At 46.1% G+C, this 27714-nt stretch overlaps 2 protein-coding genes across 2 annotated transcripts; one reads left to right on the forward strand and one right to left on the reverse strand.

The window, feature by feature from the left end:
* Nucleotides 1–6000: 6000 nt before the first annotated feature.
* On the forward strand, nucleotides 6001–9024 carry LOC130204917 (substance-P receptor-like). Its single transcript, XM_056431926.1, has 3 exons — nucleotides 6001–6185; nucleotides 6899–6995; nucleotides 8908–9024. The coding sequence occupies exons 1-3, from the start codon at nucleotides 6004–6006 to the stop codon at nucleotides 9022–9024; spliced, it is 396 nt and encodes a 131-aa protein (XP_056287901.1). The 5' UTR covers nucleotides 6001–6003.
* Nucleotides 9025–10935: 1911 nt separating this feature from the next.
* Nucleotides 10936–27010, reverse strand: scarb1 (scavenger receptor class B, member 1). Its single transcript, XM_056432360.1, has 13 exons — nucleotides 26723–27010; nucleotides 25602–25762; nucleotides 22533–22674; nucleotides 22017–22220; nucleotides 21356–21451; nucleotides 21163–21278; nucleotides 20936–21102; nucleotides 20436–20554; nucleotides 17752–17825; nucleotides 17621–17672; nucleotides 16883–17029; nucleotides 16254–16322; nucleotides 10936–11621 (listed from the first exon to the last, which is right to left on the reverse strand). The coding sequence occupies exons 1-12, from the start codon at nucleotides 26840–26842 to the stop codon at nucleotides 16257–16259; spliced, it is 1464 nt and encodes a 487-aa protein (XP_056288335.1). The 5' UTR covers nucleotides 26843–27010; the 3' UTR covers nucleotides 10936–11621; nucleotides 16254–16256.
* Nucleotides 27011–27714: the final 704 nt, after the last annotated feature.

Consider the following 27714-nt stretch of genomic DNA (forward strand, 5'->3'; position numbering starts at 1 on the left):
AGGGTGACGAGGAGACATAACCCCAGTGACGAGGAGACATAACCCAGGTGACGAGGAGACATAACCCGAGTGACGAGGAGACATAACCCAGTGACGAGGAGACATAACCCAGTGGCGAGACATAACCCAGTGACGAGGAGACATAACCCCAGTGACGAGGAGACATAACCCCAGTGACGAGGAGACATAACCCAGGTGACGAGGAGACATAACCCAGTGACGAGGAGACATAACCCAGTGACGAGGAGACATAACCCAGTGGAGAGAGGAGACCTCGAGTGACGAGGAGACATAACCCAGTGACGAGGAGACATAACCCAGTGACGAGGAGACATAACCCGAGTGACGAGGAGACATAACCCCGAGTGACGAGGAGACATAACCCAGTGACGAGGAGACATAACCCAGGACGAGGAGACCTGCTGACGAGGAGACATAACCCAGTGACGAGGAGACATAACCCCGAGTGACGAGGAGACATAACCCAGTGACGAGGAGACATAACCCCGAGTGAGGAGACATAACCCAGTGACGAGGAGACATAACCCAGTGACGAGGAGACATAACCCAGTGACGAGGAGACATAACCCAGTGGCGAGGAGACATAACCCCGAGTGACGAGGAGACATAACCCAGTGACGAGGAGACATAACCCAGTGACGAGGAGACATAACCCAGTGACGAGGAGACATAACCCAGTGACGAGGAGACATAACCCAGTGACGAGGAGACATAACCCCGAGGGACGAGGAGACATAACCCGGTGACGAGACATAACCCAGTGACGAGGAGACATAACCCAGTGACGAGGAGACATAACCCCAGTGACGAGGAGACATAACCCCGAGTGAAGAGGAGACATAACCCCGAGTGACGAGGAGACATAACCCCGAGTGACGAGGAGACATAACCCCGAGTGAAGAGGAGACATAACCCCGAGGGACGAGGAGACATAACCCCGAGTGACGAGGAGTTTCCTGCATCTCATTAAAGTTTCGAGGCTGATCAATAAATGTCATTTGTGATCGCTTCCCCGTCCTGAAGCCTGATCAGTGACTGTGAAGGACACGAGGGAGTCAAGCACACACACACACACTCACACAGACATATCCAAACACAAAGTCGTAATAAGTTACTGTCGTAATAAGTTACAACGTGGTGACCGTCACCGTGGTAACCGTCACCGTGGTAACCGTCACCGCGGTAATCGTCACCGTGGTAACCGTCACCGTGGTAACCGTCCCTGCTCTGTGGAAAGAGGTCACCTCTCTGGTCAATAACACGTCCGGAGGACCAAATGAGAACAAACCAATTAAACTTTATTTAAATGTTTATCTCTTTTTGTTCTTCTTTCTGTGTTCGAATTGTTCCATAAAAGAATGTTAGAAATAATGTACTTTTATATATTTTTTATTTTAGCAGAACACTTCAATATTCATAATATTTATTCTATAATAATATATTATATATATACATATACACTTTATACATTCAGTCGTCTGAATATTAAAATGTTGTAAAGTTCTTGACTCACCTGACCCAGAAGACGAGCCCAGAACACGAAGGAAGACCTCGGTATTTAAATAAAGATACAGTACATATAAATATATAAATTAAATAAGTCAAAGTATCCTGAGAACCACAAAGTATTCAACCAAGTTTCTGAAGAGCAAAATACTTCAAATAAACACAAACAACCCGACAGAGACCGAGCGCCGAGTGAGCGTCAGAGACCGGGCGTGTGTGTGTGTGTGAGGGTGTGTGAGGGTGAGTGTGTGTGTGAGGGTGAGTGTGTGAGGGTGTGTGTGTGTGTGAGGGTGAGTGTGTGAGGGTGAGTGTGTGTGTGTGTGAGGGTGAGTGTGTGTGTCAGGGTGAGTGTGTGAGGGTGAGTGTGTGTGAGGGTGAGTGTGTGTGTGAGGGTGAGTGTGTGAGGGTGAGTGTGTGTGTGTGTGAGGGTGTGAGGTGAGTGTGTGTGAGGTGAGTGTGAGGGTGAGTGTGTGTGAGTGAGTGTGTGAGGGTGAGTGTGTGTGTGTGTGAGGGTGTGTGTGTGTGTGTGTGTGTGTGTGTGTGTGTGTGAGGGTGAGTGTGTGTGTGTGTGAGGGTGTGTGTGTGTGTGTGTGTGTGTGTGTGTGTGTGTGTGTGTGTGTGTGTGTGTGTGTGTGTGTGTGTGTGTGTGTGTGTGTGTGTGTGTGTGTGTGTGTGTGTGTGTGTGTGTGTGTGTGTAAATCCATACACACTGTCCTCTGGCTGCATCGACTGAACTCGTCGACTCCTCTCATGAAGTACATTTGACATACTTTCGTCTCGTGTATTTTTGATACTTTATACTTTTATTTGATGAACTTAGTTATTGATTGATCGGCATCGATCAGTCAACTGATCACCGATTATTTAGATGATTGGGAAAAATTGTCATTCCGATATTTCATTTTCAGCATCTCGATTATTGATATTGAGTGTTTATTCATATTTAACTGATTATCTTTGTGTTTTGTGCTCAAACAATATTAATAATAATATAATAATAATAATCATTTATTTTATATAGCGCTTCTCAAGGCACCCGAAGTCGCTTTACAGAGTCCAGTAGTCACACACACACAGTCATCTCGGTGGTGGAGCTACATCAGGAGCCACAGCTGCCCTGGGGCAGACTGACGGAGCAAAGGCTGCCAATCAGCACATCCGGCCCCTCCCCCAATCAGCGCCTACGGCCCCTCCCCCACCACCAACATTCATTCACATCCATACGAACCGGGGTGAGGCTGCAGTGCATGTCTTTATGATGGTGGGGGAAACCGGAGTACCCGGAGGAAACCCACGCAGACACAAGGAGAACATGAGGAGAACACGAGGAGAACACGCTCCACACAGAAAGGACCTGGAACGACCGGGACGACCGGGATTCAAACCCAGGGCCTTCTTGCTGTGAGGCGACAGTGCTAACCACTGAGCCACCGTGCTGCCCAATAATAATAGCACATTTTAATTGTATAGCTTTAAAAGGTAAAAACAGAAACAATAAAAGCAAAAACAATAATAAAACAAGAGCGATTACATCATAACAATAAATAAAAACAAGTTAAATGCATATTTAAATCAATTAATGTAGAAAGAATAATGAGCAGGCTTATCGATAATAGAAATAATAGTTTAGTCATATTTGACAGCTGGTAAATAAAATGTGTTTTGGAATAACAACAATAACAATACAAATATTAATACTAAAAGCAGAATAATGCTGCAGAGAAAATATTTGTCGAAATAGTAATATTTATTCGCAGGAATATTGTTTTTCTGGTCTTTTCGTGAAATTTATTGAAACATAAATTAACTTTCTTCTTCTTTTTTAAAGTAAAATACTTTTAGTTTAGACCTTAATGCTCACTTTATATCATTTAGGAGATTTATTGACCATAATAATAATAATATAGATGTTCACCAGACTTAAACTCTCGTCCCGATGCGGGTCACGTGGCGCCTCACACACGCGAGCAGCGCCCCCGCAGGCCGCCGCTAGAGGGCGCTGCTGGCTGTCGGTTGAGCTCGTCTGAGCAGCATTAATTCCACGTTATGCATATTATTATTATTTATAGAATTTATGTTTTCATAGATCCACAAAGGGGAAAACAAGTGTTATTGACATGTGACACTCGGATTAGATGAACTTTGAAATGTGAACACTGGATTATAACTGTATATAATTATATTATAATATATAATATTATAATATTTATAACTGTAATATTATATAATAGTAATTATATAATAATAATAATATATTATATTATAATAATTATAACTGTAACATTATATAATAATATATAATAATAATTATAACTAACATTTTATAATATATAATAATATTAGAATAATTATTATAACTGTAACATTATATAATAATATATAATATTATATTTTTTCCGACATTTTTCTACACACACAAACACATACAGACACACACACACACACACACAGAAACACACACACACACAGACACACACACATCCTCCCACACACCGAAACTGACATCCTGAAGAATTACGATAATCAATATTTATTACATTAATATTTATTATTATTTTCGGTCACGTATGACTGCATTGTATCTTTTTTTAATAATAATAATAATTGTATTACGTAGAGAAGGGCAGACAGTCGGTGGAACTCAAACAGACAGAGAAGAAATGAAGAGCAGAGCGTTTGAGTAAAACCTTCTCCCACTCTGTGGTCTGGTGTGAAGCAGCTGTTGATGAAGACTCTCTCCTCCTCCTCCTCACTGGTCCAGACACACCGACCTGACCATAAGCCAGCTGTGAGCCGCAGCCGACAGCAGAACCACTTCCTGCTTCAGTGTTGTTGTTTTTCCTCCAGTGGATTCTAAATGATTCGATCTGAAGCGACCGAGAGTTTGAGGAGGAGAAACCTTCTTCTTTTTCTCTGGTGCAGCTGCAGCAATCCACGTCAAATTACCTTCATGCCATGTTACTTTCGTGACACGTTACTTTCGTGACACGTTACTTTCGTGACATGTTACTTTCGTGTAACGTTATATTACTTTCGTGTAACGTTACATTACCTTCGTGTCACTTCACTTTCGTGCCAAGTTACTTTCGTGTCATGTTACATTACTTTCGTGTCATCACTTTCGTGCCACATTACTTTCGTGACACATTACATTAATTTCGTGTCACGTCACTTTCGTGTTACGTTACTTTCGTGTCATGTTACTTTTGTGCTAAGTTACTTTCGTGTCATGTTACTTTCGTGTCACGTTATTTTCGTGCCACATTACTTTACTTTCGTGTCACGTTACTTTCGTGTCACGTAACTTTTGTGCCACGTTATATTACTTTTGTGTAACGTTACATTACCTTCGTGTCACTTCACTTTCGTGCCACGTTACTTTCGTGTCACATTACATTACTTTCGTGTCACATCACTTTCGTGCCACGTTACTTTCGTAACACATTACATTACTTTCGTGTTACCGTACATTACTTTCGTGTCACGTCACTTTCGTGCCACGTTACTTTCGTGTCACATCACTTTCGTGCCACATTACTTTCGTGACATTACATTACTTTCGTGTTGCCGTACATTACTTTTGTATCACGTCACTTTCGTGTTACGTTACTTTCGTGCCACGTTACGTTACTTTCGTGCCACAGTAACTTTTGTGCCACGTTATATTATATTTTTGTGTGCGTTACTTTGGTGCAGCTTAACTTTGTCCCGCTTTAATGATGTCCCTCGTCGTCCCCTATACAGAAAAAAAATAATAAAATACTTCCTTCTCCCTTGTTAGAAAACGAGAATATGTGTTTGTATAACGTGAAGTTTCAACATCAAACTCGTGGAATTAAAAAATCTAAAACACTTCCATCAACGTGAAAATATCTTTTTAACTCAAAAGTCTGCCGCCTCTTTTATTTGTTGTTGTTTTCAAAGTGTTGCTGTTTTGTTGTTTGTGTGTTAATGTGATGAAACATTTACACTGAATTTGGAAAAACGAACAACACCATCTATTTATTATTGATGTGCTGGTACCTGTTGTGGACATTAAACGCCTCACGGTACATCAGCCAATAGCATCAGAGGGACTCCGAGCAGCTCAGCCCGCTGAGTCCGGATCAATTAGTTCTATTTCTGAGAGATATCGATATAAGAGCAGCCTGAGTGTGTGAATAAGAAGGTGGTGAGTGTGTGTGTGTGTGTGTGTGTGTGTGTGTGTCTATAGGGTGAGGGAGAGGGGGGAGGGGGGGCTTAAGCAGCCTGAATAACGTCAATGATTTGCGCGCGCGTCGTGGGGTCTTTGTGTGCGTTTTGGAGCGCGCGCGGCTTCTGGTGCGTAAAAACGTCTCCAGCGCTCAACCCGGAAACGACTGCTCCCCCGCGACCGGAATCCAGTCCAGTAGGTGATGGTTCTTCGTAGAACCACAAAGCCTCTTCAAGAACCCTTTAAGTGAAGGTAGTAACAGAGGGAGTTCCCTCCTCAGGTACATGGCCATCATCCACCCGCTGCAGCCCAGGCTGACCTCCACGGAGACCCGCCTGGTGGTCCTGGTGGTCTGGATCCTGGCTCTGCTGCTGGCCTTCCCGCAGTACTACTACTCCACCACCGCGCTGCTGCCGGGACGCACGGTCGACTGGCCCGAGTACCACGCCGTGGACGCCAAGAAGATGTGAGTAGAAAGCTGCATCCTCTCTCCTGACCACAAGGGGGAGACTCCACTGGTTGTATAGAAGTATATGCTTCATGTGTTAGAGCTGCATTCTCTCTCCTGTCCACCAGGGGGCGACTCCTCTGGTTGTATAGAAGTCTATGCTTCATGTGTTACAGCTGCATTCTCTCTCTCCTGACCACAAGGGGGAGACTCCTCTGGTTGTATAGAAGTCTATGCTTCATGTGTTACAGCTGCATTCTCTCTCCTGTCCACCAGGGGGCGACTCCTCTGGTTGTATAGAAGTCTCTGCTTCATGTGTTACAGCTTTCTCTCTCCTGTCCACTAGGGGGAGACTCCTCTGGTTGTATAGAAGTCTCTGCTTCATGTGTTACAGCTGCATTCTCTCTCCTGTCCACCAGGGGGGTGTCCAGTGTCTGAAGTGAAGGAGTTCTCTTGATGTCTTGGTTCTTCTCTCCGTTCTTAACAGTTTCTCCTTTTCCTTTTATTGAGTCATATAACGTTCCCTGACCTTAAAGATCGTAAACAGACAACATTACGGTGAAATGACCCAATCTCCAATTAGCTTATCACGACGCGGTTACAGCCAGCAGAGTCGTAAACACGGTTATGAAACGATAAGCAGTACCAACACCGACCAGCAGGGGGCGAAGCCCTGGTGTAAAGCTAAGGGACTTCCTGGGGGGGCTCATCTGTGTTTGATCCTCCGGCAGGTTCAGAGCCAGATTCCAGCAGGTGTTCTGCTGCTGGACTCTCACCGGGGACCAGAACCAGCTGGAGCTCAAGTCCCCCCGGTACCTGCAGACACAGGTGAGAGTCAGAGAGACCAGAGACTAGACCCAGATCCACCCGGAACCAGAACTACCACTTTAGACCACAGGGGGCGCCAGAACCAACACTACCACTTTAGTCCACAGGGGGCGCCAGAACCAACACTACCACTTTAGTCCACAGGGGGCAGCAGAACCACCACTACCACTTTAGTCCACAGGGGGCGCCAGAACCAGCACTACCACTTTAGTCCACAGGGGGCAGCAGAACCAACACTACCACTTTAGTCCACAGGGGGCACCAGAACCAACACTACCACTTTAGTCCACAGGGGGCAGCAGAACCAACACTACCACTTTAGTCCCACAGGGGGGCATCAGAACCACCACTACCACTTTAGTCCACAGGGGGCACCAGAACCAACACTACCACTTTAGTCCACAGGGGGCAGCAGAACCAACACTACCACTTTAGTCCACAGGGGGCAGCAGAACCAACACTACCACTTTAGTCCACAGGGGCACAGAACCAACACTACCACTTTAGTCCACAGGGGCACCAGAACCAACACTACCACTTTAGACCACAGGGGCACCAGAACCAACACTACCACTTTAGTCCACAGGGGCACAGAACCAACACTACCACTTTAGTCCACAGGGGCAGCAGAACCAACACTACCACTTTAGTCCACAGGGGCACCAGAACCAACACTACCACTTTAGTCCACAGGGGCAGCAGAACCAACACTACCACTTTAGTCCACAGGGGCAGCAGAACCAACACTACCACTTTAGTCCACAGGGGCAGCAGAACCAACACTACCACTTTAGTCCACAGGGGCACCAGAACCAACACTACCACTTTAGTCCACAAGGGGCATCAGAACCAACACTACCACTTTAGTCCACAGGGGGCACCAGAACCAACACTACCACTTTAGACCACAGGGGGCACCAGAACCAACACTACCACTTTAGTCCACAGGGGGCGCCAGAACCAACACTACCACTTTAGTCCACAGGGGCGACAGAACCAACACTACCACTTTAGTCCACAGGGGGCAGTAGAACCAACACTACCACTTTAGTCCACAAGGGGCATCAGAACCAACACTACCACTTTAGTCCACAGGGGGCATCAGAACCAACACTACCACTTTAGTCCACAGGGGGCACCAGAACCAACACTACCACTTTAGACCACAGGGGGCACCAGAACCAACACTACCACTTTAGTCCACAGGGGGCGACAGAACCAACACTACCACTTTAGTCCACAGGGGGCAGTAGAACCAACACTACCACTTTAGTCCACAAGGGGCATCAGAACCAACACTACCACTTTAGTCCACAGGGGGCATCAGAACCAACACTACCACTTTAGTCCACAGGGGGCACCAGAACCAACACTACCACTTTAGTCCACAGGGGGCAGCAGAACCAACACTACCACTTTAGACCACAGGGGGCACCAGAACCAACACTACCACTTTAGACCACAGGGGGCACCAGAACCAACACTACCACTTTAGACCACAGGGGGCACCAGAACCAACACTACCACTTTAGTCCACAGGGGGCAGCAGAACCAACACTACCACTATAGTCCACAGGGGGCACCAGAACCAACACTACCACTTTAGTCCACAGGGGGCAGCAGAACCAACACTACCACTTTAGACCACAGGGGGCACCAGAACCAACACTACCACTTTAGTCCACAGGGGGCAGCAGAAACGACACTACCACTTTAGTCCACAGGGGGCGCCAGAACAAACACTACCACTTTAGTCCACAGGGGGCAGCAGAAACGACACTACCACTTTAGTCCACAGGGGGCACCAGAACCAACACTACCACTTTAGTCCACAGGGGGCAGCAGAAACGACCCTCCATGGTCCTTGTCATGACTCTCCTGACCGAGTGCTGCCCTGACTCATGTCTTGCAGGTCAGCATCTACCGAGCCAGTCGGATGGAGACAGTCGTCTCCGTCGCCGTTCACCCGTCAGCGGCGAAGCAAAAGAGGGCGGGGCTAACCGAGACCCCCGCTGCCGCCCCGCACTAAAGCAAATACCGTCGGGTGGCGTGGGAACAAAAGGTGAAGGTGTGACGGAGTGGCGGCAAGTCGTGCTGGTCGAGTGGTTCATGGGGGCGGGGCCTATATTTTTAGTGTTTACATTCGTTACTTCCGACATGTCAAACATCGTGTTTCATGCTGCGTTGACAATATTGACTCGCGTGAGTTATGTGCTTCAGAGGGGGCGTGGCTTATCTCCATGGAAACAGTTCTACTTTCCACCAGGGAAGACTTAACCCCATGTTCTGCTTTATACTTCTCATCCTTCCTTTCCTTCTTCTCTACCCTCTCCTCCTTTCTCTTCTTCACTCCTACTCCCTCTCCGTGTTCTCCATCCTCATCCTCTCTTCCTTCATCTCAACCTCTCGGATGGATCTGTTGACCTCAGTCTCTCGCTGCGACGCTGAACCCGGCTTCCTCTGGCTGCTTTTGGAAAAGCGTGTGTGTGTTGTGTGTGTGTTGCACCTATTGGTAGGATTAGCCGTTGTTTGGACAATGTTCGGCCGAATATAGCCGACATACCGCCGCCACCCGATGACGGTGGAGTGCGATGCCGAGGACGGGTGCTATTTGAGCCTGGCAGACAACAGCTGTGTCACATGACCCGCTCATTGTGTTGAGGTCACATGTTATTTGTCGTCCTGGTGCACCGGCCCTTTAAAGGGTCGACCAGCCTCTTTGTTTGTGTCTGAAGGAGAGAGCTGCAACGCTCAACTCCTCCCCGGCATTCACGGCCACTAAAAGTGTCCAACGACTTGATGGAAGGACACCATCAGAAATCTGAGAGAAATCTCTCACTCTATTAGTCTGCAGCCTTCTCCTTCAAAACAGTTTAAAACACAGTTGTTTCCATTAGTCTGCAGCCTTCTCGTTCAAAACAGTTTAAGACATGGTTGTCTCCATTAGTCTGCAGCCTTCTCCTTTCATACAGTTTAAGACATGGTTGTCTCCATTAGTCTGCAGCCTTCTCCTTCCATACAGTTTAAAACATGTTGACTATCCCATTGTTTTCCTGTAACATCGTGTTTGAGAACCACGATGACGTGTCACGTTTTAATCTGTCTGTAAACATTGTGAGCGTTGAGGAACTGAACGAGAGATCCGGAGACTTCTCGTTTATTTGATAAACTAAAACTCTTTTCAGACTTTAAACACAAATATGATCTATAAGAGAAATAAATGAAAATTAAACAATGTGAAAGAGTTGGAACACTGATGGATCTGCATTGAAGCTGGTGCCCCCAAAAAATTGATTATCATTATTATGATTATTATCGCGACATGTGGATTCAGGATGAACGTTTTTCTTTTTTCACAAAGCTGAAGACGACCGGGAAAAAGGTGTTTTTTCTTCTGTATAATAAATGTTATTCTGTTCCCGTGGCAACTGGTGATGAAGTTGATGATAAAACATTTACGCAGTAATTAAAATCTAAATATTTATCTTGGATCAGACTGACTTATATATGTATAAATATATACACAAATACTTACAAGCCAACAGGGAAGGTTTGTTCAGACTTTGACTCACAGCTGAGAAGATAAAGATCGAGGTCAAACTCCTCCATCAATGTGTACATACACACAACGTGTACACACACACCGATACAGTAGTGGCGGGCGGAGATTTGTGTTTCTTTTAAACTCAAACGAGCCATAGGTTCCCGACCCCTGCTGTAGGGGGACCAGGACTGAAGTGGACCAGGACTGAAGTGGACTAAAGGTCGATCCCACCAGGATCCAACTGTATCTGCAGAAGACGACAGAGGTCACGACCTTCGACAGCTCAGACACCCAGTGTTGGTATTTCAGCTGTTTCAGCGTTTTCTTTTTCAAACCATCAGACAGAACTCCATCACGACCAAACAGGAAGTGGAAACGACTTCACGACTCGATCAGTTAGATTTCAGAAGAACGTTTATTCGCGCCACGTCTCTCTGCATTCATTCCTTCACTTTGTTGTACAAACAGAATAAAAAGGAGGCATTTAGACGGCGACGGCATCATTCGTCTCCATTTCAACACGGAGGACCGGAGCGTCCTGCTCGAAGGCACGTCGGCAGCAGAGCGGCTCGTCCGCCTCTAAACACGAGCACCGAGGAGCTGGAAGGCTTTCGGTTCTTTGTACAAATAAGACACGAAAAGAGTCTTCAAGGCGTCGCGTTGAGCTCGTCTCTCAACGCAGGAAGGTTGTCAAAATAAAGGTCTCCGTCATCTTCCTCCCTCGAGCTTTTATGCTGAAGGATTTGTAAAAAAATTAGTTCAACAAGTTAGCAGACCTTCGTTAGCGGCTCCTTGTTTTTAAAACAAGTCGACTAATACTGCCGGGAATCTGCAGCTGAACCAACCGGGGTTTTTATTGTGAAAGGTTTACAGGACAGGAAGTGTGTTCTGACCCGTGCGAGGCTTCAGAGTAAAAATATAAAAGACGAGTGAAACCGCCCAAACCCGACAAGTCGAGAGAAGAACTGTCAAACGTGTCTTTACTCGGGTCGGTCCACGACACCAGAGTGTGTGTGTGTGTGTGTGTGTGTCAGTCGAGGGTCCAGAAGATGTTTGTGTTTCCGTCGTCTTCAGATATTTCTCTGCATCGGGATCAGAAGAGATGAAGCATTAGGAAGATTATATATATATACACACAATGTCACGACACTATTAGAGTGTACCCAACAGCACGACTCAGACAGGAGTAACAAAGAGGAACGTCTTTTGTTGAGAACAGGCCGGGTCAAAACCGGGAGATCAGTCCAAGAAGCAAACAAGTCGAAAAAGGGGCGGGGCAGAGAATCAGAGGTCAGGAATATAGTCTAATAACGCTGGAGAACTTGGCACGAAAACACAAGACAATCTGTCAGAGGACAAGTGGAAGTGAGGGAGCTAAATAGTGAGGGACTAACGAGGGGAGGGGCTGCAGGTGAGAGGGCGTGAGGACCAGGTGAAGGGAATGAGGGACTAACGAGGGGAGGGGCTGCAGGTGAGAAGGGCGTGAGGACCAGGTGAAGGGAATGAGGGACTAACGAGGGGAGGGGCTGCAGGTGAGAGGGCGTAAGGACCAGGTGAAGGAATGAGGGACTAATGAGTGGAGGGGCTGCAGGTGAGAAGGGCGTGAGGACCAGGTGAAGGGAATGAGGGACTAACGAGGGGAGGGGCTGCAGGTGAGAAGGGTGTGAGGACCAGGTGAAGGGAATGAGGGACTAACGAGGGGAGGGGCTGCAGGTGAGAGGGCGTAAGGACCAGGTGAAGGGAATGAGGGACTAATGAGTGGAGGGGCTGCAGGTGAGAAGGGCGTGAGGACCAGGTGAAGGGAATGAGGGACTAACGAGGGGAGGGGCTGCAGGTGAGAAGGGCGTGAGGACCAGGTGAAGGGAATGAGGGACTAATGAGGGAGGGGCTGCAGGTGAGAGAGCGTGAGGACCAGGTGAAGGGAATGAGGGACTAACGAGGGAGGGGCTGCAGGTGAGAAGGGCGTGAGGACCAGGTGAAGGGAATGAGGGACTAACGAGGGGAGGGGCTGCAGGTGAGAATGGCGTGAGGACCAGGTGAAGGGAATGAGGGACTAATGAGGGGAGGGGCTGCAGGTGAGAGGGCGTGAGGACCAGGTGAAGGGAATGAGGGACTAATGAGGGGAGGGGCTGCAGGTGAGAGGGCGTGAGGACCAGGTGAAGGGAATGAGGGACTAATGAGGGGAGGGGCTGCAGGTGAGAGGGCGTGAGGACCAGGTGAAGGGAATGAGGGACTAATGAGGGGAGGGCTGCAGGTGAGAAGGGCGTGAGGACCAGGTGAAGGGAATGAGGGACTAATGAGGGGAGGGGCTGCAGGTGAGAAGGCGTGAGGACCAGGTGAAGGGAATGAGGGACTAATGAGGGAGGGGCTGCAGGTGAGCAGGCGTGAGGACCAGGTGAAGGGAATGAGGGACTAATGAGGGGCTGCAGGTGAGAGGGCGTGAGGACCAGGTGAAGGGAATGAGGGACTAATGAGGGGAGGGGCTGCAGGTGAGCAGGCGTGAGGACCAGGTGAAGGGAATGAGGGACTAATGAGGGAGGGCTGCAGGTGAGAGGCGTGAGGACCAGGTGAAGGAATGAGGGACTAATGAGGGAGGGGCTGCAGGTGAGAAGGGCGTGAGGACCAGGTGAAGGGAATGAGGGACTAACGAGGGAGGGGCTGCAGGTGAGAGGCGTGAGGACCAGGTGAAGGGAATGAGGGACTAATGAGGGAGGGCTGCAGGTGAGAGGCGTGAGGACCAGGTGAAGGAATGAGGGACTAATGAGGGAGGGGCTGCAGGTGAGAGGCGTGAGGACCAGGTGAAGGAATGAGGGACTAACGAGGGAGGGCTGCAGGTGAGAAGGCGTGAGGACCAGGTGAAGGGAATGAGGGACTAACGAGGGAGGGGCTGCAGGTGAGAAGGGCGTGAGGACCAGGTGAAGGGAATGAGGGACTAATGAGGGAGGGGCTGCAGGTGAGAAGGCGTGAGGACCAGGTGAAGGAATGAGGGACTAATGAGGGAGGGGCTGCAGGTGAGAGGCGTGAGGACCAGGTGAAGGAATGAGGGACTAATGAGGGAGGGGCTGCAGGTGAGAGGCGTGAGGACCAGGTGAAGGGAATGAGGGACTAATGAGGGAGGGGCTGCAGGTGAGAAGGGCGTGAGGACCAGGTGAAGGGAATGAGGGACTAATGAGGGAGGGGCTGCAGGTGAGAGGCGTGAGGACCAGGTGAAGGAATGAGGGACTAATGAGGGAGGGGCTGCAGGTGAGAGGCGTGAGGACCAGGTGAAGGGAATGAGGGACTAATGAGGGAGGGGCTGCAGGTGAGAGGCGTGAGGACCAGGTGAAGGAATGAGGGACTAATGAGGGAGGGGCTGCAGGTGAGAGGCGTGAGGACCAGGTGAAGGAATGAGGGACTAATGAGGGAGGGGCTGCAGGTGAGAGGGCGTGAGGACCAGGTGAAGGGAATGAGGGACTAATGAGGAGGGGCTGCAGGTGAGAGGCGTGAGGACCAGGTGAAGGGAATGAGGGACTAATGAGGGAGGGCTGCAGGTGAGAGGCGTGAGGACCAGGTGAAGGAATGAGGACTAATGAGGGGAGGGGCTGCAGGTGAGCAGGGCGTGAGGACCAGGTGAAGGGAATGAGGGACTAATGAGGAGGGGCTGCAGGTGAGAGGCGTGAGGACCAGGTGAAGGAATGAGGGACTAATGAGGGAGGGCTGCAGGTGAGGCGTGAGGACCAGGTGAAGGGAATGAGGGACTAATGAGGGAGGGCTGCAGGTGAGAGGGCGTGAGGACCAGGTGAAGGGAATGAGGGACTAATGAGGAGGGGCTGCAGGTGAGAGGCGTGAGGACCAGGTGAAGGAATGAGGGACTAATGAGGGAGGGGCTGCAGGTGAGAGCGTGAGGACCAGGTGAAGGGAATGAGGGACTAATGAGGGAGGGGCTGCAGGTGAGAAGGCGTGAGGACCAGGTGAAGGGAATGAGGGACTAATGAGGGAGGGCTGCAGGTGAGAAGGCGTGAGGACCAGGTGAAGGAATGAGGGACTAATGAGGGAGGGCTGCAGGTGAGAGGCGTGAGGACCAGGTGAAGGGAATGAGGACTAATGAGGGAGGGGCTGCAGGTGAGGCGTGAGGACCAGGTGAAGGGAATGAGGGACTAATGAGGGAGGGGCTGCAGGTGAGAGGCGTGAGGACCAGGTGAAGGAATGAGGGACTAATGAGGGAGGGGCTGCAGGTGAGAGGCGTGAGGACCAGGTGAAGGGAATGAGGGACTAATGAGGGAGGGGCTGCAGGTGAGGCGTGAGGACCAGGTGAAGGGAATGAGGGACTAATGAGGGAGGGGCTGCAGGTGAGGGCGTGAGGACCAGGTGAAGGAATGAGGGACTAATGAGGGAGGGGCTGCAGGTGAGAGGCGTGAGGACCAGGTGAAGGGAATGAGGGACTAATGAGGGAGGGCTGCAGGTGAGAGGCGTGAGGACCAGGTGAAGGGAATGAGGGACTAATGAGGGAGGGGCTGCAGGTGAGAAGGCGTGAGGACCAGGTGAAGGGAATGAGGGACTAATGAGGGAGGGGCTGCAGGTGAGAAGGGCGTGAGGACCAGGTGAAGGGAATGAGGGACTAATGAGGGAGGGGCTGCAGGTGAGAAGGCGTGAGGACCAGGTGAAGGAATGAGGGACTAATGAGGGAGGGGCTGCAGGTGAGAGGGCGTGAGGACCAGGTGAAGGGAATGAGGGACTAATGAGGGAGGGGCTGCAGGTGAGAAGGGCGTGAGGACCAGGTGAAGGGAATGAGGGACTAATGAGGGAGGGGCTGCAGGTGAGAAGGCGTGAGGACCAGGTGAAGGGAATGAGGGACTAATGAGGGAGGGGCTGCAGGTGAGAAGGGCGTGAGGACCAGGTGAAGGGAATGAGGGACTAATGAGAGGAGGGGCTGCAGGTGAGAAGGGCGTGAGGACCAGGTGAAGGGAATGAGGGACTAATGAGGGAGGGGCTGCAGGTCAGAGGACCAGGTGAAGGGAGTGAGTGGATTGAGGTGATCAGAGGCAGGTGAGACAGGATGGTGAGACAGGATGAAAACAACTATTACAAAAAGGAAGGAGTGGAGCTAAACTGTTACACACAAACACATTTTTTAAATATCTATATATTTAAAATATATATATATAGCAAAAATATATATTTATATTTTTAAACAATTATAATATATATATAAACTGTTTATATCTATATACACATATCGCAAAAATATATATTTAGATATTTTGTTTAATATATATACATAGATTTTTTTAATATATAGATATTATTTTTAATGTGTATTTATATATATACACACACACTATGAACGATATTTGGCATCTTTCAATCAAAACAAGCCCCACGAATAAAATTGTTTAGATAATCTGATAACTTCAAACAGAAACCCCCCCCCCCCCCCCACACACACACACGCAGCTCTCCACCAATCAGATCCCAGCTCCCGCCCTCAGGTGGCGGTGACCTGCTGACCGGTCACAGCGACAGTGGAGACTACCGCATGAGGGGCGTTCACTGACCCCTTTATAAATCAGACAACTAAACGTCAACACTTTGGGGGATCGGATCCTCAGACTGAAGAAACGTGAACACCTTTACATCCAAAAGATATCTAAAGATTAACATTGAGAAATATAATATTTATATATATATACATATACACACACACATAATATGGGGTGTTCAGGGGGCACGCCTACCTTTTAGTTATTCCCGATACTTTTCTCCTTCGTCTCATGAGCGCTGTTTATTCGTTCTTTATTGGAGACCTGAAACACAACGTTGTCTCATGGTTATTAATATCCTCCTCAAGGGGAGCTGAAGCTCCTCATGAAGGAGAGGAGGAACAGAGGAGGAGAGAGGAGGAGGAACAGAGAAGAGGAACAGTGGAGGAGGAACAGAGGAGGAGGAACAGAGAGGAGGAGGAGGAACAGAGGAGGAGGAACAGAGGAGGAGGAACACAGAGGAGGAGGAAGAACAGAGAGGAGGAAGAACAGAGAGGAGGAGGAACAGAGGAGGAGAGAGGAGGAACAGAGGTAGAACAGAGGAGGAGGAACAGAGGAAGAACAGAGGAGGAACAGAGGAGGAAGAACAGGAGGAGAGAGGAGGAACAGAGGAGGATGAAAATAAATCTATTCAATGTTTAGAGTAACTCAATCAGCCGATCCATAAACATCAGATCAACGTCTGTAAAATGATTTCATGATTTCTTTAATGATTGTTTCTCCGTCAGCTTCACGAACCGCCAAGAGCAGAGCCAGAGAGCGCCATGCGGTCTGCACCATGCACCATGCGGCCTGCACCATGCGTCATCGCCCCGTGGCGTTACCTTGACTCCGTGGTGCACCAGGGCGGCGATGATGACGATGGCCACGCCGAGGGCAATGAAGCCGTACTGCATGTACTCCATGACGGCCGGCAGCACCACCAGGTTGGTGTAGAAGGTGGAGAGGATGGGCCCGTCGATGGAGCCGCTCTGAGGACCAATCAGAACCCTCAGAACAGACATGCAGCCAGAACCAGGCGAGCAGCATTAAATACATTTAGATGTTAATACTTTAAGATTTAGGATTATTTCCCAGCTGCAGCAGCGATGAGATATATACATAGACATATATACACACACAATTCTTCCATTTTTATATTTAAATAAAATTGATGAATTTGTTTTTATAAAATGTATATATTTTTTATATCTAATTTTTTTATTTAAACATATATATTATTTAGCTAATTTTGTTATTTAATAAAATGTCAATTTGTTTTTCAAAAATATATATAAATAAATCCCATTTGATGTATAGAATACATAATATTCTGGCATTGTATATTTTAGATAATGACTAAGTATATTTTCTCACCAATATGTATTTCTATATCAAATAAGTAAACTTAAAGATATCTAATAAATATCTAATTAAATCATAAACTATCTTTATTTAAAACATCAAAAGCAGAATTCTGCATCATGATCCTCTTTGTCCACCATTTATAGAATATAATAAACTAATGTGTGACACCACAACGGAGGAGAAGAAGCGACGAGAACAATAACTCCAGAACGTACTTCCTCAAACCAGATGATCGGCATCACCACCTCGGAGATCTTTCCAGTTTCCCTGGAGCACAAAAAACAGAAAAACATGGGAATGAAAGCGAGGCCACGGACAGGAAGCCTGAGCCGGGGGGGGGGCTCACGTGATGGCCGACACTCTCTTCATGAAGAGGTTGAGCTGCAGGCGGATGGACACGTTCAGTGGGATGCCGGTGAGCTGCAACGACAGGTTCAGGCTCAGTGGGACGTTCAGGGCCCACGGTGTAACGTTCATGTGCCCACAACAAAAGGAGGAAATCCTCGTAAATCAGGTTTTAATATCAAATGCAGACGTCTGGCCCACGAGAGACAAAACATTAAAACACGGCGTGGAACTCTTTGTCTCCGCGCTGGAAGGAAAGTTCTCAGAGTCCATGAAGATCAAGGTCACGACCCCGAAGGTCCAGACACTCAAACACACGCTCAGAAACACTCACAATTCATATTATATAAAATGTTTATATTTTTTTTATAAAGTACATCTATTCTTCAATTGTTATTTCTTCAATAAAGTTTATGCATTTTTTTTAATAAAATGTATATATTTTTATTTATATATTATTTAGATTAAATATTATGTTTTTATTTAAATGTTTAAATTATTTAGATATTTTTTTTGTCGTTTGTTTTTCTAAAATATATACATAAAGAAATGTTTTAGATCTTTCTTTTCAGAATTTTTTTATATATTTATACTTATATTTCATGAATGCTTTGTGAACAAACCCCTGTGCATAAAGTTTCATAATACATAGTTTTTATTTATAAATGAAGTATAAATGATCATCTATGAGGTCATGACCTAATAACCTTCAGAACAGACCAACAATAAACATGATAATTAAATAAAGTTTCCTCAACTGGATTTAAAATATGAAACGAACTGAAAGCTTCAGGAAATGAAACGTCCTGCAGGCGGAAACACCGAAGCTCCTCCAGAAAAATATAATAATATAATGAGGACAAGCTGTTGTATAAACATTGAACTAAAACCCAGTGAGAAGGTTTGAGCCACAGGAAGTCAACCCAGAAAGACTTCAGAGGAGCTGGGAACCTCTCAGGGCCCTCGGGTCCGGAGCCAACAACAACCTTTGCTTTTATACTAGGAAGAAGCAGAAGTCAACACGCCGACATCGAACGCATCGCAAAGTGTTCAAGTCTGAAGAGACCGCCAGGAGTCAGTGTTAAAGCGGCATTCTCCTGACCACCAGGGGGCGACTCCTCTGGTTGTATAGAAGTATCTGCTTCATGTGTTAAAGCTGCATTCTCTCTCCTGACCACCAGGGGGCGACTCCTCTGGTTGTATAGAAGTCTATGCTTCAAGTGTTAAAGCTGCATTCTCTCTCCTGACCACCAGGGGGCGACTCCTCTGGTTGTATAGAAGTCTATGCTGCATGTGTTAAAGCTGCATTCTCTCTCCTGACCACTAGGGGGAGACTCCTCTGGTTGTATAGAAGTCTATTTATCATGTGTTAAAGCTGCATTCTCTCTCCTGACCACCAGGGGTGACTCCTCTGGTTGTATAGAAGTCTATGCTTCATGTGTTAAAGCTGCACTCTCTCCTGACCACCAGGGGGCGACTCCTCTGGTTGTATATAAGTCTCTGCTTCATGTGTTGAAGCTGCATTCTCTCTCCTGACCACCAGGGGGCGACTCCTCTGGTTGTATAGAAGTCTCTGCTTCATGTGTTGAAGCTGCATTCTCTCTCCTGACCACCAGGGGGCGACTCCTCTGGTTGTATAGAAGTCTCTGCTTCATGTGTTGCAGCTGCATTCTCTCTCCTGACCACCAGGGGGCGACTCCTCTGGTTGTATAGAAGTATATGCTTCATGTGTTAACGCTGCATTCTCTCTCCTGACCACTAGGGGGCGACTCCTCTGGTTGTATAGAAGTCTATGCTTCATGTGTTAAAGCTGCATTCTCCCTCCTGACCACTAGGGGGAGACTCCTCTGGTTGTATAGAAGTCTATGCTTCATGTGTTACAGCTGCATTCTCTCTCCTGTCCACCAGGGGGGCGACTCCTCTGGTTGTATAGAAGTATATGCTTCATGTGTTACAGCTGCATTCTATCTCCTGTCCACCAGGGGGCAACTCTTCTGGTTGTATAGAAGTCTCTGCTTCATGTGTTACAGCTGCATTCTATCTCCTGTCCACCAGGGGGCGACTCCTCTGGTTGTATAGAAGTCTCTGCTTCATGTGTTACAGCTGCATTCTCTCTCCTGTCCACCAGGGGGGTGTCCAGTGTCTGAAGTGAAGGAGTTCTCTTGATGTCTTGGTTCTTCTCTCCGTTCTTAACAGTTTCTCCTTTTCCTTTTATTGAGTCATATAACGTTCCCTGACCTTAAAGATCGTAAACAGACAACATTACGGTGAAATGACCCAATCTCCAATTAGCTTATCACGACGCGGTTACAGCCAGCAGAGTCGTAAACACGGTTATGAAACGATAAGCAGTACCAACACCGACCAGCAGGGGGCGAAGCCCTGGTGTAAAGCTAAGGGACTTCCTGTATGTCCTCAACAGGAAGACATACATTATTTAAAATGTATTTTTTTATATATATATATCTATCATGGGAGTAAAAACAGCTTCACATTTAAAAATCATTTCACCCAATAAACCAAACCGACAAAGAGATTTAAAACAAAGTACGATAAGAAAGAGGGATGAATCATGCAACACGGCGGTTGGACTTTAGGACCCAAAGGAAGTTCTTTTGAAGACGAGAGCAGCCGCGTGCAGGTAGTCAGAGAGTGTGTGTGTGTGTGTGTGTGTGTGTGTCTCACTGGGTGGATGTCGATGAACAGCCCGTGCTCCTCCTCTGTGGGTTTCAGGCCGAGCACGAAGTCCAGCAGCACCGGGTCGGCGTTGTAGAAGTGAGGATGAGAGATGAAGACCGGAGAGTCTGAGGAGAGACCACCAGAACCCTCAGGACCAGAACCCTCAGGACCAGGACCCTTTGAGTCTAGACTTCCAACATTTATGTAAACTGATTTTGCCAATTTTTAAATTAAATATTGTTTTCCACATTTTCTCTGATTTGTTGTCGTGTGACTTTTGGTCCCCGATGAATAAACGATGACGTCATCGTTTCACTGAGCAGTTCAGAATTTAATGTTTTTTTACAGAATCTGATTAAAGTGAACGGATCACTCACGATGTGTTCAAGGACCGTCGGAAAGATGACACTTTGACCAGACAGTAAAGCAAATAAAACTAAATGATTAATACGCGGTTAGTCACCGGTCAGTAACCGGTTCCGGTGGTCAGCCGGTAACGGACTCACTGTGCCGGCAGCTGCTGACGTTCAGCAGGCCCGACTGGCGGCAGGGGCAGAACCCCTCGTTGGGCGGGTAGTCCAACCCGTTGGCGAACATCGTCGTCGGGGCCACGAAGCGGAACAGAGGAATACCCTTCATCACCCCGTCACGCTGGTACACCAGCTCCAGGGACCTGGACCAGGAGGAGCGGTGAGGAGGAGGAGGGGGAGGGGGAGTTGGAGGCGGGGCTTACCGGCAGGCGTCCGGGCTGTAGAAGGGCAGCGTGCTCTCCCGGCTCATGAAGGGGGGCCACATCTGGCCGGCGGTGCCGTTGATCATGTTGCACTGAGGAGACTTCCAGTTGCTGAGCTGCAGAGAGACGACAGTCAGCGAGGACACCTGAACGCACCGCGCCGTCGCCACGGAAACCTGCCGGCGACGCCCACCTTGGTGAGGCCGTTCCACGAGTCGACCATATGCACCTTCCGGATGTCGTCCCGCCCGGTGTGGATGGTGAAGAGCCCGGTGTTGGAGTTGTTGAACTAGACACAGACGGTGATGCAACCACAACAACAACAACAACAAACACTGAGCTAATGCGTCATTCACTAAAAACACATTATTCAATTATTAATATTTTTTTAATAAAAAACATTAAATTAGTAATATTTTTAAATCAATACAAAATATTAAATTATTATCAATATGTTTAAGTCAACAAAAAAAACATTATTCAACTACTAATAAAAAACATTCAATAAATATTATTTTTAAAAACATAAAAAACATTCAAGTATTAATATTTTAAGTCAATAAATATATTTTCAACATGTTTTTCTGTCGAGTTTTCAATTTTAATAATATGGCTTATTCCTTCATCTGATAAAGCGTCGGACGTGTCGTGTCGTGACATGTCGTGTCGTGACTTTAGTGTTCACACACATCTCATTTGACTCGTTTATGATCAATAAAGTTCTGTTCATGTATTAATTTAACTTTAATCTCCTCAATAACTCACGAAGCCTCTGAAGAGAGGCACCACATGAATAAAGCGGACCGCCGGATAAGCTCCAGTTTGACCTCTGACCCCGGGGACGGGGCACTGACCTCGGCGAAGAGGCCGAACTTGCCCGTGGAGGGTAGCATGCCCGGCAGGTACTTGTTGAGGAAGTCCACCAGGCCGCTGTCGTAGCCCCACATGAGCTCGCCCACTGTCTTGGTGAGGAACGGACCCTCATTGAAGGTCTTGAAGGTCGCGCTGATCATCAGGCGCACGGCGAAGGGGAGGTTCTCCATCATGATGGCCGCGCCCTAAAGACAGACATCACAATATATACATGTGTGTGTATATATACATATACATGTGTGTATATATGTATATAATAATAAAAACTATTTAAAAGTTTGATAGATATTTCTCCAAAACATTTTTTAAATGTATATATTTTTCTTTTATTATATATATATATTTGTTATAATATATACACATTTAAAACTTTATTAAAAAAAACATTTCATTGCTAAGTTTTAGAGATTTTCTTCTCTTTGAGAACCACCGAACAAGAGAATGCGTGTTGATGAAGAAAGTGACGATGAAGATGATGAAGATGAATAGAGCCTCACCAGCACCAGCATGTTGGGGATGGTGACGACCTCGGACTCGTTCCCTGACGACATGGTGGGCTCGAAGAAGAAGCGGCGGTACTCCAGGTAGGAAACCGTCCCGTTGGCGTGGAACGTCACGTTCTCCTTCTGGATGAACTTCCTGAACCAGAGAACAACTGCATGTCACGGTTTTCATTGAAAACAATTACTAAATAATAAATCTAACAATTGTTTTTGTTATATAAAAAAAATAAGTGAAAATTCTCTTGTTTATTAAAGTAACATTATGTAACAATTGTACCTTAAAATAACAGCTTGAAAAAAATTGTGCTGATACAATGACTTTTAATATGGCGATTTGCGGCTCCGCCATCGGGGGTCTGTGGGGAAATAACTCCGCTATGTAGGATTCTGGAGCCGCCCGGTCCGGGGCGGATGTACTTCGACCTGCTTTCTGGCAGTGATTACGCAATGTCATATAGTGCCACTCCACGCCCGCAGCTCCAGTATAAGGGAAGCTTTTTTATGTAGCTTTTTGGTGTTGTCAACAATATTGTATTCGATCACACGTACTCCACATTCAAACATTTAGAAAACAACGTATATAGGCTGAAAACGCGATCGGTATTTCATCTAAACTAAATGTTGTCATTCTTTTGGTTATGTTGTTTCATTCGCCCTTAGCAACTCAATCAAGGGGAAAAGGTACAATACGCAAAAAAAAAAAAGGGAATGGGCGGATCTGCGAATTCTGGTGTTAACTCTCTCTGCTCAAATGGTCGTAAAAGAAAAACACAGTCGATATGCGGAAACCCAAATGTTATTATATTAAATCAAATTCAATGCATCTGAAGCCCCCAAAATGAACACATACACTCCAATCAAACCCACTCAAAACGAAGTATAATCCCCGGATCCCGACAGTCCCAAAGTCTTTGCAGTCCCCCAAAACAAAAGTAAATGACTGCACACACACCCCCCCCCCCCAAAAGCCGGCAAACAGCTGACCGACCAGGCGGAAACGTGGCGAGGCGCCGCGTTCACTCCCCGCCTCCTTCACCCTGGTCCGGTCGGTGCTGGCCCAGTTCAGTATTCCTGCGCAGTCTTTGTTTAGTGATCCCGCCCGTTGGTATACATCCAAAATAGAAACAGTCGCCGGATTGCTTCTACCGGGCTGCATCTATCGTAACTGGGTATTTACGACACTGAAGTAAACGTTTTTTGTAAAAATATACAATTTTGTAAAATTATACAAGTTTAAAATGTCTTAATTTGGAAAATAAGACATTTTAAAATCTAAATAAATCCTAGCTCCGCTGAGGAACTCAGTTCTTCATGTTTGTTTACTAAAATATTGTCACTGCAAAATGTCGGACATTATTTTGATGAATTATAAACATGTTGAGCTACAATTGATTATTTATGTATTTTTTACACAAAATCTGCCTTCCCTCTTATTGGCCTTATAAATAAGTTTGACCTTTTCAATGAATTTCCCATTTAAAGTCATCCAGGAGATTTAAAAAAAGATCAAAAATAAGTTTATATACAGGACTGTCTCAGAAAATTAGAATATTGTGATGAAGTTCTTTATTTTCTGTAATGCAATTAAAAAAACAAAAATGTCATGCATTCTGGATTCATTACAAATCAACTGAAATATTGCAAGCCTTTTATTCTTTTAATATTGCTGATTATGGCTTACAGCTTAAGAAAACTCTAAAATCCTATCTCATAAAATTTTAATATTTCCTCAGACCAAGTAAAAAAAAAGATTTATAACAGCTGAGTGTTTGTCAAGGCTCAGGAAACCTTGCAGGTGTTTCGAGTTAATTAGACAATTCAAGTGATTTGTTTAATACCCTACTAGTATACTTTTTCATGATATTCTAATATTTAGAGATAGGATATTTGAGTTTTCTTAAGCTGTAAGCCATAATCAGCAATATTAAAAGAATAAAAGGCTTGCAATATTTCAGTTGATTTGTAATGAATCCAGGATGCATGACATTTTTGTTTTTTTAATTGCATTGCAGAAAATAAAGAACTTCATCACAATATTCTAATTTTCTGAGACAGTCCTGTATATATATTACACGAATATAATTATGTACAGATTATTATTTGTGAGTCTTCTGGAACCGGAGCTCTCGATTCAAAGTACACGTTGTACTCTGAATACTACCAACGTGATAAAGGATGAGAAGATGAAAAGTATAATTATTAACTGGAAACTTATTTTACCACTCAGCCAAATGTGAGATGTGAGCACTTATTCTAAAAGAGACTAAATGTTTACATCTCAGTTTAATAATCAGTGACCGTTTATGTGAATTAATCTGCTCATTAGAACTTTCCCGATCACGTAACCATGACAACGCCATCAGCTGACCTCGCTGGGCGGCCACGAACCCAACGAGATTAGATAAACGGAGCTGACTTCACACTCAGTGTGAATAATTAGACCTCTGACCTGAAGATAAGATTAAAAGAGTCTCGTTCCTCTGGTTCAGGGGACGACATTCATGTGGATTTAAAGTATTTTTAAGAGATTTACACATTTTTAGAGGGGTACAACCCTTTAAACGACCCACCAACACGAAGCCGTCCTGTAATTAATAAACCGTCAGTTAAGGTGGAATCCTGAAATAATTTAGTTTTACTTGTGATTTCATACATTTGATGTTTAATGGAAGAATCTGATTGGCTGCTTGTGGAGGGAACCAGTTGAGCCCCCCGGGGGCATCGTTGGTTATTATGGACCGACCCCCCCCATCGTTGGTTATTTTGGACCGGACCCCCCATCGTTGTTATTATGGACCGACCCCCCCATCGTTGTTATTATGGACCGACCCCCCCATCGTTGGTTATTATGGACCGGACCCCCACATCGTTGGTTGTTTTGGACCGAACCCTGAACGCCCCATCGTTTGTTATTATGGACCGACCCCACATCGTTGGTTATTATTATTATTAAAAGTCTGTTTTTTATGGGATGCCATGAATAAAAGACAATTTGATTCATAATTTCTGAAGTGTTTTCGCAGTAGTTGACAGATGAAAGGCTGCGAGGAGGAGGAGGAGGACCTGTAGACGAAGGGCCCCCTCTGCTCCACGTGGGGCTTCTCCCCGGCCAGGACCTCCTGGGGGTTCAGGACGTTGAAGAAGTAGACGGACATGTAGAAGGGCACCGGGACGTCCTTCCACATGGGGTAGGTCATCTGGTTGTTTGGGTCGATCACCGTGTTCTGAGGGTCAGCCAGAGGTCACGGCTCTGTTACCATACTCAACTACTTCCTTATTGAGGAGAGAAAGCAGTGAAGCTATTCTGGATGTAGGACTATCTATCTATATATATATATTTATAAATGTATATCTAAAAAATATATATCCATGTATATATTATTTTTTTAATATAAATATAATTCAGTTTATCAAGGTATTAAAGGAAAGCATCACACCGACCAGCTGACCTCCACGTGGTTTTAATTCTGATCTGATTTCAGGGAGAAGTTTTTATTTGATCTCTAAACACAAAGTATAACGATCAGGAGTTATACATGTCCATGTATATATTATATACATGGACATGTATAACTCCTGATATATATTATATACATGTACATATGAGCTCCAGGTCGTTCTTCATCAGATAGAAAACACACCAGAGTCTTCACGGGGTTAACGACTCACAGGAGGAGGCGCTGAGGATGTAAAGTATTTAAAACTATAGAAGAGTTACTCAAGTGGTACTCAACGTGTCCTACACCAACGTGTCCTACACCAACGTGTACTACATGAACTACACAGGAGGAAGAAGTACCTGATTTACTTCAGTAAAATACCAGTCTAAAAGTACTCACTATACAGATTTATATACTTAATTATATTGGTTTATTTTATAAACACTCATTAAAAAAAAAAGCCAAAAAATAAAGTGTACAAATGTAAATGTGACATTAACGACGTGCACATTGCAAACAATATAATATTTAATGTGCAATATGCACGACCCGATGGGGACCCTCAGGTCACGTGACCCCGGGTCCATAACAACGTATTCATATTACTCGTGCACGCTGAACCAGACTCAACAGATATGTCCGTGCACGCACGCGCATATGGATCACCGTGGAGCTCACGTGACCGCCCGGAGCCCCTCAGACGCCCGCCCCGCTGTGGAGGTCCCCCCACGGGGTCCGGCTCACCTTCACCACCTGGTCGTCGATGATGATCGGACGCACAAACGTGAGCACCGTGCCGAAGAAGACCATCAGCACCCCGGACACCATGAAGCCCACCGCCACGGCGGCTCTATTGATGGCCATGTTCCGGCTGGCAGCAGCCGGGGCTCAGCGGCTCGTTGGCGGCCAGAGAGAGAGCGGCGGGCCGCGGGAGATCCGAGCGGTCACACGCGACGACACGACCCGGGAGGAGCTCCGTCTGACGGGCGGCGCGCGGCGCAGTGCAACCGGTGGCTTGGGGTGTCTGGTCGGGTCCAGACGTCGTTGCCCCGGCTACCGTTGTGGCTGTATTTATACTCTGTTAGACACGCCCCTAACACGCAAAAGATTCTGGGAAATGTGGTCCTTTGACCTTTTTCATCAGAACAAATATAGTATGAATGCTGTAAAAATATTGCATTCAAAATCCTACTTAAATGTATGTGTATATATGTATGTATATATTTATATACATACAGGTATACATATATTTATCTTTAAATACATATGTATATGTATATATTATGTATATATTTATATATACTAGGGCTGTGAAACGATTAAAATTTTTAATCAGATTAATCACAGGTTTTTGTGGATTAATCATGATTAATCACATATTACCGATATTCTCGGTATATTTTGTGAGAACATAGAGATTTATGACAAAAGACGGATATATACATTTATACATTCTTCTATACAATGGTGCTGCAACTCAGCAGTTATTTAGCAGTTTTCTTCCATATGGAACATTAATACATCTTCATCCTAAACAGAATGTTTAACCCTCCTGTTACCTTTCGGGTCAATTTGACCCCATTCAATGTTTAATGTCGGTGTTCTTTGGGGTCAATTTGACCCCAGGCTATTTTCACTGTGTCAAACATATCAGAAATATCAACTTTTTTATTTATTTAAAGGGCTATTTAGGTAGTCAACAAACAAACATAAAGTACCTCACACTTAAACTTGGG

The sequence above is a fragment of the Pseudoliparis swirei genome, chromosome 15 (assembly GCF_029220125.1).
Source record: "Pseudoliparis swirei isolate HS2019 ecotype Mariana Trench chromosome 15, NWPU_hadal_v1, whole genome shotgun sequence".
Classification (NCBI taxonomy): domain Eukaryota; kingdom Metazoa; phylum Chordata; class Actinopteri; order Perciformes; family Liparidae; genus Pseudoliparis; species Pseudoliparis swirei.